This window comes from Labrus mixtus, chromosome 7, assembly GCF_963584025.1.
Source record: "Labrus mixtus chromosome 7, fLabMix1.1, whole genome shotgun sequence".
Taxonomy (NCBI): domain Eukaryota; kingdom Metazoa; phylum Chordata; class Actinopteri; order Labriformes; family Labridae; genus Labrus; species Labrus mixtus.
This window is the reverse complement of record NC_083618.1, coordinates 11,094,564-11,107,407: the sequence shown is the minus strand read 5'-3', so window position 1 is coordinate 11,107,407 and position 12,844 is coordinate 11,094,564. Positions and strand designations below refer to the sequence as shown.

General features: G+C 40.7%; 1 protein-coding gene across 1 annotated transcript in view; it reads right to left on the bottom strand.

Moving 5' to 3' along the window:
* Positions 1–1,017: 1,017 nt before the first annotated feature.
* The window catches only part of bsnb (bassoon (presynaptic cytomatrix protein) b), a 66,832-nt gene continuing 55,005 nt past the window's right edge, over positions 1,018–12,844 (bottom strand). Inside the window, exons 6-13 of the mRNA XM_061042887.1 lie at positions 9,660–11,748; positions 8,475–9,292; positions 8,116–8,227; positions 7,865–8,011; positions 7,590–7,642; positions 7,235–7,351; positions 6,727–6,858; positions 1,018–4,331 (exon numbers count right to left, since the gene is read on the bottom strand). Coding sequence (XP_060898870.1) covers positions 7,602–7,642; positions 7,865–8,011; positions 8,116–8,227; positions 8,475–9,292; positions 9,660–11,748 — 3,207 coding nt within the window. The 3' untranslated portion in view covers positions 1,018–4,331; positions 6,727–6,858; positions 7,235–7,351; positions 7,590–7,601. The remainder of the gene's footprint in view (positions 4,332–6,726; positions 6,859–7,234; positions 7,352–7,589; positions 7,643–7,864; positions 8,012–8,115; positions 8,228–8,474; positions 9,293–9,659; positions 11,749–12,844) is intronic.

The following is a 12,844-nucleotide window of genomic DNA, read 5'->3' as shown; positions in this document are numbered from 1 at the left end:
ATATCTCAGATTCTACTGAATCACTTTTTTATTTTGTGTCATTGAGGTGTAGATTTTTAAAGGAAAGGAGTGGATATGTGAAGAATTTAGAAAAAGAGCTGAGAAAAGAAGGCCACAACCAGTCACAAGCTTGTCCCTGAAGCTGCTCTGTGCATTTTATTTAGCTGTTTTAACCGTAGACCCTGCTCCCAATCTTTAGTGTTACATAGGAGTTTAGATTATATAATCCAAGTTTGATTAGTTACTACTAGCTAACGTCTTACTGCATAACATGAATGACTAAAGACCTTGTGCACTCACTTCAGATATCCTTTACTCATCTTGTATTTATGAATATGTGGCAGTAAGTGCATGATAAAAAGCACAAGAGCTGAATTAATTGATTTACATAAAAAGAATGTTATCTCAATGGAATAGCGAGTTAACGGTAAGAACTATCTATTTTTTTCTTTGTCATTATTGATACAATATTGATAATGTGAAAATGTGTTCTTGATGGAATCTTTATGGACATAAATTTCACTATTTCCTCTCATTTTACAGTCATTGAACTCTGGATATAATAATCAGTTTACCAATCAACATGACAATAACTGCTAGATGCAGGCTTGAGTTGCTTTAGTCAGTTTAAGCTTGAGATAGATTGAACTAATATCCCTATTAAACTGTACTGATCTTATCAGAGTAATAGAGGACAAATGCATCAGTAAACAACAATACTCTCCTTTTTCCTGATACACACATGCAGACTTAATTACACATTCTGACACACTCACACCCCCGCTATGTATTGGCAAAAACTTCTCCCCTCGCTTCTCTCGTCTCCCTACCACCCACCCACACTGGGACAAGTCATAACTGATTCAACGCGTAAAGCCTGGTCTTATATGAACAGATGTGTTGCCTTTTTCTAGATCTCTCTACTGTCTGCTGTGGAGCTATAACTAAACCTACTGCATCGCTATCAGTAGTGTAAAAAAAATGGTACACACAAAAACACAGACTCAAGACAGTAAACACAATATATTCCTTTTCTTTTTATTCTTCTCTCTGTTTGGAAATTTCAGGGTCAATATTTTCATTACTCACGTTACTTGACATGATGCACCAAAATTTACTCTTATCTGTTTACAGGAATACACTGAATAGAACACAAGGTTTCACAATGGATACACGACTGACGTTTTGCCCATTGCACTTACAACAGTGAATGACATTTTCCAGATTTTTTTTTTTATTCATTTTTTTCAGCTACTTCCCTTTACCCTCATCACTTTGCAGATGATATCCATCCATCAAAGACCTCCTGATAGTCTGACAAAGACATTCTACTCTGCAGTTACTGTGGAGGTTTATTTCTTCTTGTTTACAAACACAATATGTATAGAAACTATACACAGACTGGATATGTTTCTGAATACAATTTTGTTCCACTGTTGTAAACAGTCAATACAAGTCAGCCACATACACTATGCTTATGCAATAATTATGATAATTATCATCATTAGTTTCTTCATCATCATCATCATTGTGGTAATAAATTATTTTTGTACACAAAAGTTGGCAGCAAATACGGCATGGGATGCAGATGACAGCCGTACTCAAAACTCAAAAGCTGTACAGAAAAATGAACTTGTATTTACAGTAAGAATGTGTGTCTGTCTGCCTTTCTGTAAATCAGACGGCTGCACTGAAGGCTGTTTTGTCTCATGCACCTCATGTCGACCCGAAAGCAACTCTACCTCTCGTTCTGATACAGATCCTACGCTGTTGGAGGCACTGTTACGCAACCTCCGTGTTTCTGCGCTTCATCGAGCAGCAGGTGCAACCAGCCAGGCTTGTGCTTTCCGTATGACATGCCCTGATTTGTGAATGACTGGCTGAACATTTAACTCATCAATATTCTCTATATTGGCCAGTGAAACTCAAGGTTTTTTTCAGTAAACCTTTGTGAAATCATGCCTTCCCTTTTTTTTCTTTTAAATTTAGGTACAGTTTCAAAGTATATAAGATCTAGTCATGCACCTTTTCAATGGCTTGGCTGCTGAGTGGTTTAATCAACAATGAAATATCAGATAGAAGCATTCCATTCAACCCACAGGTTATACTGACACCCAATATGTACATTGACTAGTAATAATGAGAAGTGCTGGCCATCTGTATCACAGGTTTATAGCAGCACAGACAGTCACTGCAAGCCAAACACTGAGGAGCCCAGGTCAGCCAAAATGCACAAAAACTGAATGAGGACTTACAAACAGCCAGACAAAGCCAAGCAAACCCATGCTTCAAAGCAACATGATGGTGGACATTCAAAACCGACAGTCTACACAGTTTACCCTTTGGCAACAAATCCCCCGTGTGGGGAGTGAGGGGTCAAAACATGCCACGAAAATAAAAAACAATTCTAGTTCAATATTCAAATTCATACAGACAAGTTGCTAAGTAAAAACGTTTCATTACCTTTTTTTTATATTTTAGTCCATAACTTTTTTTTTTGTTTTCTTGTGAATAGAATGATGATAATAAACTGTTTTAGGCTAAATCATTTCCAGGTTCAAAATGAGTCATTGCATAGAACATTTGAATTGATAATTGCTTTCATCCTCTCCTGTATGTATGTGTGTGCATGTTTGTGTAAGAGTGTGTGTGTTAGTGCATGTGTGGATGTATTTTCAAAAATAGAGGAAATGGGCCCAGACTGTTAGTGAGATGATCTTGTTGGTGAATAGGTTACCTCAGGAGGCTAACATATCTATTTAGTGGACAATTAAACATGGGTCTGACAAGTAACTGTTAGTTGTGTGTGTGTGTGTGTGTGTGTGTGTGTGTGTGTGTGTGTGTGTGTGTGTGTGTGTGTGTGTCTGCAAGAGACAAAGAGAGAGAGTGTTCCCGTGTGAGTGTGTTCGTACCTGTCTGCATGCTCTATGCCTCTGCACATGACATGCACTTCTGGACGTGGTACTGTGGCTGTAAACCCGCTGACAACATCGTATTACGGCTATTTATTGACAGAAGTGTTTGATATCTTTTATCACTAATTTCAACATTTATACTTTGTGCTATATACCATTTTCTGCATGCTATTGCTTTTAAAAATCAACAAGCAAATTATTTGATGCAAGAAAAAAGAACCAAAAAAATAAAAAGTGAAAAATATAAAGTTTTACCAAAGAAAGACACAGACCAACAAAAAAATGAGTCACTGGAAAGTGATTTGATGAATACATGAAGACAAATTTACATAAGTAGATCTCTGTTTGTTATGTACATACAATAGTTTACAGTTTTTTAAAAAGAAATGCATGATGACATGGACAGTTCCAAACATGTGAGGTATACAAGTAAAAACGTACTGAATAAGGCTCTTCCATTCAGTGAATATCAGGCAGAAATGAAAAGAAACTAAAAGATGAGAAAAATCAATAAAAAGGATCGAATCTCCAAGGGGACTCTATCCTTTTATAGTTAGACCCAGAGTGTTGCCATCAGCTCTGGGGCTGACTATAAGGATGGCTTTACAATGGCTAACAAAGAGCCGTGGCCACTCTTTCATTTGGTCCTCTCATCTGTGTGAATCTCACACTTGTGGGCACACTGGTAGTATTTTCCTTCCCTAAAAACCTACAGTTATTAACTAGTGGCATCTCATAGGTGGTGAAAAAGTACTGATATGGGCTTCTATTTTTCTGTTGTTTTTTTTTTTAAATACTTGTGCGTGCATTCTCATGTCCACATTTACACAATGCATTCTGTAGACACGAAAAAAAGAGGAGAAATAAAATCACATTCAGAGAAAGGGTCATATTCCCTAAACTGGAATGTACTGCAGAGATCAGAGAAACCAAGCATTCGAGGGTTGTGAGTGGAGTCATCTGGTAAGTTGTCATTGCTGTGATACATCTTGTCTATTCCAGTTGTGTTGTCATTTTGGGCTAAAATATGGGTATCTTTGGTACAAGGAAAACCTATGAAAATCTTTCTTTTTCTCGTTTCACTGTTTTTTTTTTGTTGGAAAGGCTGCAAAGACATCAATGTAGAATCAAATATCCTTGCCAGATGTGCACTCCTCAGACATAAGAAGTGTTCCATTAAATCCCTTTTGAAGGCGCTGTTTGGCTTCCTTTATTGAGCTGTTAGAAAGAAGGGACATGCTCGACCAATATGCTGAATTCCTCCCAAGATATCCAGGTGCTTCATTTAGCATGCCTTTTACTGTCACACAAATCCCAGAAGGCTTGCTATAGGAGAGGATAGGAAGCAGCACATGAACCCCTCCCCCCTCTCTCCTATGCTTCCCTGCATCTTCATTATTTACTGCTGTTGTCCTCCTGAAATAGAAACAAATGAGATGTGAATGTTAGCAGAAAGTAACTAGATATTAATTAAATATCCAATGCATAAGACTAAATGCATACACAAAAAGCTGCAACCTAGACAAAATCAAAATAAATAAAATAAACAAAAACAAATGACAAAAAAAATGTTTTAATCATCTGAGCTGTGGCTTCATGGCTAGTAATCCAGTGTTGTGCAGGCTGCCTTGCCAAAGAAACACTGAGTCAGGTTTATCCCGACTTTCCCCCACTTAATCTGGCCACAGACACAGAAATGACCCACACTGCCACTGATAATAATCTAAATGTCAGCATAAAACAGCATAAAATGACAAACCTTCATTCAAATGAGCCATAACTTCATCCTTACACAGCATGTGTTTTGACAGATGCTAAATCAAGTTCTGCTTTATTGGTGCTTCTGTATTTCTGCTACATTGAGCAAAATGAGTTGATTAGCTCATTCTTCCATTTAATGAGTGATTCTTACCATGAGTCATGATTCTTTGTCCCTGCATGTGCTCATGTCCCTACGTGTCACTGTGTGTGTGACATTAAAGCAAAGCCACGGTTAGCCTTCTCCAGCTAATTATAGCGGCGTGTGGCCCAGATTATTGGAGATGTGTGAAGTCAAAAGTAAGATGTAGTAGTGTTGTCCTCCCTTGTCCTTTCCCCTGGCCTCTCACCTCAGCAGCTGAAGGTTGAAGGGGACTATGACTCTCGATACCTAACCTGACACAGCATTGAACTAATGCTGAAGCAAGCAAAAACTGCAAACTAAAGTAAATCAGCCCTAAATCCTGCAACATGACAACATATATATATAATCAAACATACATGTGTACCCTATAGACTTTATAAAAAGATGAAGCCACAATATTTGGAGGTCCCCCTATTGACTGGCTGCAGTATAGGCATTAAAGCCGTCCATATTAACAGATGGGACATGGGTCAAAGTATAAAATCCAAATACACATTGAATCAATCTTTTCAAAACAGGTTTCATTACAATTCTACTACAATTCTATCATTTCATTTAGCAGACACACTGTCCATAGTGATGCACATCTGCGAGAACATACAACACAGGCAAGGATCTATAGAGGAGGAAATTATGTCAATAAGGGCCAAAAAAACAGCTTCAAGTCTGATCAGACACAGTAGCTTATAGGCAGTACAAAGAAGCAATGCACAGGTAGATTGTTTTTGTTGACCAAGACAAGATGATAACATGCTAAAAAGAGATTTTTGATAAAAAATCTGATGACAGGTATGTTTTGTTTACATTTACGAGACGAAATGGGACTGATATGTTAGTGGTGGTCTGTCGCCAGACAGAAGGGGACATGGATGTGGGTGTACGTGTGAAGCAGAGCGACAGTGAGAGCATGAGCTGATGTGGTCACGATCGATTGTAACCTTAATTACTGCACAAAGTACATTTGTATGTTTTGTGTTTTTACTTGACTTTATAACATTCATTTATTATGTTTATTTAGATATACACTACACTGTGTTGGATTTAGTATATTTCAGCAGGAATAGTACACTATATTATTGTGAGTTTACAGGCTGAGTTTACAATTGGGTATAATTATTATTTTACTTTCATTCACTGCACTTTAAGTATTATGATTACATGTGCAACACTTACATATGTAGGTTAAATCTGTAGTTTTTATACTCGAATGTATGCCAGGTGTGTGGTATCCAAAGCGACCTTCATCACAGAGCAAGCATAACACAAGCAGGGATCTTGAGATGAGGAAACAAATTCAGTAAGTGCAAAGAACGGATCTAAGTCTGATCAGACACAGATGCTGACAGGCAGTGCACAGAGGCAAAGCACAACATCGACAGCTGTTCTTCAGAATTCTAATCAGCATCAAAACCATCCTAAATATCATCATATTAACATCTTTAAGTTTTAGGTGTTCATGAAAAAGCAAGGTCTCTAGCTTTTACTTAAAGGTGCAAAGGGACTTGACAGATAGGAACTTTATTGATCCCTTGGGAAGGGTCTAGTTAGAGACTTAGGCCCTGTTGTGAAGGTTGGATCAGATGCCTGTTATTGGCAGAGCGTTGTGGGTGGGAGGGAGTGTAGACCTGGATGATAGAGTTTAGGTAAGGAAGGAAGGTTCTGTAAGCGAGCAGCAGGGTTTAAAATTTGATTCAAGCAGTAACTGGAAGCCAGTGGAGGGAGATGAACAACGGAGTGCTCTTCTGGTTAGGTTGAAGACCAGTCAAGCTGCTGGGTTTTGTGTTGAACAATGGAAAGACATGCAAATGCATTTTCCATCTGATGATGCGATCTTTCATCGCAGTTACAGTCAATGGTGTACACTAAATGATACGGCTTAAGTTCACAGTCATGCAAGCATTCACTTACTTTTGGGTTTCTTCTGTCCTCCTGTCCCCCTGTCCCCTGCTGACAAAGCGTCCGTCCTTAATTTAATTCACTTCAGTTGTGTGCCCATGTCTGGGGAATTCAGTGCTGACAAGGCATCCTTTGATTCCAGTTCTGTTCAGTAATTTTGGGGACAATTAAAGATACAATGGATCACACCCAACATACTCTTTTTTTATCAGTAATCAGTCAGCTTGAGTCTTCCCAAAATGCAGACAAGGGCAATTGTTTGCTTATAGAGCATTAAGATACATATTTGATCAAACTACATATTACTAAGTTATTTCATCAAAACAGACACAGATTGAAGTTCTACATGATGAAGATGTCACTAAAGGGGTTGAACACATAATTAAATATTCTGACTTTTTTTGTTCAACAACATAGTTTCCAATTGCTTAGTTGATCGGTTGACACAATATATATGATAAAATAGCATGTCCAAGAATCCATTTCTCAATGGATAAAGATGAGTTAATGAGGTACTCACTGATGCGCTCAGGATCTCTTTCTCTGTTTCCTCTGTGGTGTGAAATGTATTTAATGAAGTTTCATAGGTTTTTCAAGTACAAAGCTACCAGTCCATCTCAATTCAATGCTGCCTAACCTACAAGAAGGAAATAAGTCAAGAGATATGTACATATTAACATTCCCCTAACATTCATTATTTGCAAGGGGGAAGCAACTCATAATTTCTGTTTATACAGCAGGCTGCCATTTGTTGTCACACACCATAACATAAATCAATGCTTCTAAATTAAAAGTCCTAAATAAAATATACATTTTAGTTACTAAAGCATGTTTCTTTTATACTAAAGAACCCCCAACAACACACATTCACTTACCCTCTATTTAGTTCACCACAATGATGTGAACTTCTTCCCAAGGCCAGATAATGCTATAAGTATAACGTGAAGAAAGCATACAATAAATAAGAAATATACAAACAAAATATATAAACATTCATGGCTTACTTGTAGCTCAACTTTTTCTGAATTATTGAACTACTCTGTAAACAAAACCTGCAATTCATTGTCTCAAATAGCTGTTAGATCCAAAGTTAGGCTATATTTATATTATTTTACAGTAAGCATTTATTTACTAATATTCATGACTGTACCATCTCCAAGTTTTCCAGCTTGCTCGGCTGCCCCTCCTTGCAGGATTTTGGTGAGAACATTTTCTCCTTCAGCAGGTGGCTGTCCTGCTGCAGCACTGCCTATACCTACAGGTTTGCTACCGATCCCAACAGGGGCTGCCTTGGAGCCTTTAAACAAAACAAAACAGAACAAAAGTATAGATAACACCATTTCGATATGTCTTCATTTACCTGTGCTTATTGTAAATTGTATTTGTGCGAAGCAAGCTTACCAATGCCTGTAAGAGGGGGTGTGGATGTTTTCATAGGCTGAGGTGCTGTTGGCACTCCAGTTGTGGGTTTTATTCCTGTGGCTGTTGCTGCAGGGGTAGCATCCATTTTGGCCTGCAATTAATTGAATGGAGACAAATGGGGTTAATCACATGTCTTTTTATAGTATTTGATTTTATTCTATATTCAATTCAGTTTAAAATATAATCTAATAGAGCGAATGAAAAAATTTATACTTTTTTTTCTACATCTATACTTTTTAAAAGTTATTTATATTACACCAAACAAGATTTCCAAGTGGTACATCCTTAAGAAAAAATTGTAATCTAAGAAAAGTATAAGCAGGCTAAGATCTACTCACCGCTGTCGTAGTCGGCTGTCCTGCTGCAGACCCAACTCCTGGTTGACGGCCCTGTGGTTGGGCTTGGCTGGATTTCGGCTGTTGCTGTGTTGTTCCTGCTCCTGTAGTGGTTGTTGGCGGCTGGCTACTCTGAGGGGTCTGGCTGTGCTGCAGAGGCTGCTGCTGTTGTGCACTTGGCTGGTGCTGCTGCTGGACCTGCTGGTTACCATCAAATTGCTCAGAGCCTGTCGGTCTCCCAGTCTGGCCCTGGCCACCTGACCGCTGCTGCCCAGCATGGCCCTGGGGTGGCTGCTGTGGTTTCTGCCCTGCTACAGATGGCTCCTGCCTTCTGGAGGTTGTGCGATCTGCTTGTGGCCTCTGGCTCCGTCCCCCAGTGCCATGGTGATGACCAGAGGCTGAGTCCCGAGAGAAGTCGCCTGAGTTCCGCGGGCTTGCCTGGGCAGAACGGGAGTCTGGACATCCCCTTCTTTGTGTAGATGTTGCGCTTCTACCATCAGAGCGGCCTGATGGATCTTTGGGGTTTGTCCTGGTAGAACGGGAGGACCTGGGATCATCTGAGCTGTGGCGATTAGAGCTGTGTCTACCAGAACTGCTGCCATGGTGACGGTGATCTCGAGATGTGGAGGAGGAGTGGCGCTGTTGGTTGTACTCATCCTGGGGACAATATTCCTCTGGAGGTTCGTCATAATCATGGTAGGTATGTTTACTACGCCTACCTGTGGATGAGTGACTTCCACTTCCATGATGCCTAGAGCGATCAGAACGGGCCTCCCGTGGCTTCTCAAACCAATCAGTCTCCTCTTGTCCCAAATGATAGGCTTTTAAACCAAAACAAACCTTATTAGTCAATTCAGTTTTGTGGAGAGATGAGTGGCATGCAGATAGAAGCAATGCAAAAAAACGGCGAAAACATGCTCTACAGCCAAGAGCCATGCAATTTCTCAACGAGTCCGACAAACAAACAAAAAGTTTAAAAACAGTCATTACCTCACACTTAAAAAATCATGCATAAGCTTAGGTATATAACAGGCAATTTTGGCTCAATATACAGCTGGGAAAATTCCACAAACAACACAAAAAAGTTATAGTACTCTTCTTACATTCCCACACTTGGCATGCAGTCTTTTCCCAGCACCGATTAAAGCAACAAATGTCAGGCAGCACAGATTGTTCAGCACCAATTACCTTCGCTGTCAGAAACAGCACAGTGCATATCATCTACGAGGTAAGGATCATCTGGTTTATATACATGACTCCTGGGCAGGTCTTTCTTGTGATGGTCCTGCACATCTGGCAATGAATGGCTGGAGCCATATTGGTTCCTCGCATCACTGGCATCAGCTATGCCAGAGCCTCTTCCCATGCCTACAGGCTTCCCAACAGGACTAAGTGGGCTCTCCTCTTCTGAGTTCTGGCGCATGGGAGGCCTTCCACTACGGCTGCTTCTCTGAGATCGCTCCATGGCATCCCTCTCATAGGATTTACTTCTATGGCCCGTGGCATCTCTGGAGGAGATCTTGTCCATACCATATCCAGTAGACCTGGATCTACCAGAGCTGTACATACGGTCCTCCTCCTCAAGGCCCTCACGACTGGTGCCATAATATTTTTGGTGTTCATAGGCATTTTTCTTGATCCCATAAGTGGCATCATCCTGAAGCTTCTTTGATCTTGACACAACTGTACAGCTGCCTCCTGTTGATGTTGTCATTGTGTAGGAGGCAAGGTCAGACTCCACATCTCGAGCTTCCTCAATAGGGGAGAATTTAGAAATTTTCTGCTCCATTCCCTGCTTCCTATGCTTACTACGTTTAGATGAAACCACTGCAGGTGCAAGATTCTTTGGATTGAGTTTGTGGCTACTGGAACTGCTCCGTGATGTGTGTTTATAATCATCGTAATAATAGGAAGAGCCTCCACTTACTGTGGTGCTGGTGCGATTGTCAGCTGTATTCTGGTAACCTGTTGTGCCTGTAGGTCTGCCATAAGCATCGAGAGGCTCATCTTCAGGCCTACCATAGGCACTTCCACGTGCAGGGCCATTCTCACTGCGATACCGTCCTGCCACAGGATGGCCCAGAGCATCACTGGGTTGGCTGGTATTTTCTTTTGTTAACTCACTGATGTCATCAATCATGACGTAGTTCCTTGGAATATTCTGCTCCAGGTTGGAGGTGTAGAGTCCATCAGAAGCATAAGCAGAGGTTGGGCTGTCTACAGGGTGAGTTAGGCCTGGCTCTGGGGGGCGATATTGTCCATATGCATTGCTGTACACAGGGCCAAAGTTGGTATCTGGAGCTGATGTTGCTACTGATACTGTTGGATTGCTGATGACCTCGTAGTTGGTAGGGACTTTTTGCTCTAGGTCAGCCAAGGATGTCTGCCGAGGTCTTTGATGGATGGTAAGTATCTCTGCTTGGGGCTGGTAGGAGAGACCCGGTTGGTAGGAGCTAGGGCTAGGGTAAGGAAGGCTCTGGCCTGGCATAGGCTGACCAGGTGCATGGAAGCCCTGGTGACTGTGCTGCTGCATGCCAAGGTCTGTCTGGTAGGAGGACTGTGCATACATGCGAGAGGAGTAGCTTCCCTGGTTTTGGTAGCCAGGGCCTGGTGGGGGATGTGGTTGGAATGTTCCTGGCTGGGGTGCAGAAGATGAAGGGTATTGGGGAGGTTGGAAACCTATCTGTTGGTAAGCTGAGCCCGGCTGCTGCATTGATTGTTGATTTTGAGGGTAAGGATAAGACATATAAGATGAGGTTGAGGGATACTGGGAGGTTGAATTGAGGTCATTAGTAAATTGGCTCATTGGTGCAGTGCTAGGCCTCGTCAGCAGACCATTAGCATCAAAGGTTCCTGTTGCAGCTGCCATCCTAAGGTTATTAAGCTCACTGTCTGACATGTAGTCCCGAGCATCACCCATACATCTCAGATAGGCAAGCTCTCTCCTCTCCCTCTCCTTCACCATTGTTTCCTTTCGTTGGGTGATTCCTAGCTCCAAGTATCGAAGTTTTGCATCAATCTCTTTTTCTTCTTCCTCAAGTTCAGCCTGCTGCTTCCGAAGCTTTGATGACTCTTGTTCTACCGCTTTCAATTCACTCAGCAAGCCCGCCTTGGTGACTCCTTGGCCAGGTCTGGGTAGAACCCTCTGTGGCATGCCAGGAGAGCTGTACATTTGGGCTGGAGTAACAATGGGGAGTGGACTTTCCTCTGGAGGTGGGCTAGGGAGGGTCCTCTTTACTTTTCTCATCAGCGAGTTCTGTTGCTGCAGGGAGGCCATCTGCCAGGAGGAGAGACACATCAAGAAACACTGAGCTGTAAGCAGAATGTGATAATTTTGACTATATTGCTGTACACTGGTAACTCAGAGGTTCTGCACATTTTTCATCCCTAGACCTGAGTAATATGCTATGCAGCCAGATACATTGCCAAGCTGCTCAATTGTTAAACATATGCACTGCAGGGGTGATGGCTTCATCAGTATTTTTTTAAACATATTTTGTTATAAACATTGTTTGAATATTGTCACTTGAGTCAAAGACATTGACTGTGATTTTACATTTTATTGCTGATAAACAATGTTAAATACCATGGTTAATAGTGGTAATCATTGTTATCAATTCTGTTACATGTTGATATATGTCTAAGTGAAAATCAATCCATATTGCTTGTAATACTAAACACATTAAAAGTGTATCTGTTCTATGAAAAAATAATAAAACCTGTCTCTACCAATAAGTCTTTTTGCTACTCCAGTTCATATCCAATGTTCTAAATGTGGAATGTCAATGTGAGATTTAAAAATACAAAAGAAACCTGTGTTTGAGTGTCTAGGTTCATGTAGTTACAGTACTGTTAGTACATATTTTCATGGATTCATTCATCTTGATGATTTTGTGGACATATCTTTAAATTGTGTCAACCATCTCACAGTAATTCTACTTTTGGGCCTCTGAAGCTGTAACCTTATATGGTGAAACATGTAAATTGTAGCAGATCTATGTTTGGATAGGAGCCAACCATATGTTGTCAACAACTGTTTGCTAGACAAAGAGTCTACATCTGTTACGTATACAAATCAGTGTCATGTCATCTTTATTGTTTTATAGTGATGTACCCAAATGGAAATGAATTTGTGGGCTGTACCTTCTAGCAGAATATAAGCCACACTGTGTGATGAAGACTTTGCCATTTTGCCACTTTGCCCATGATGGCCACTTTGCCAATGATTGTCAATGATTGTGAGATCTTGGTCAGCATGGGTCAGCGATGGTCTGCACTTTGTCAGCCATGTGTGTTGTGTTTCTGTGTTGTCTGACCATGGCTGAATATATCTAAGATGATCCACAGTCTGTTTCACGTTTTCATAATTGTCC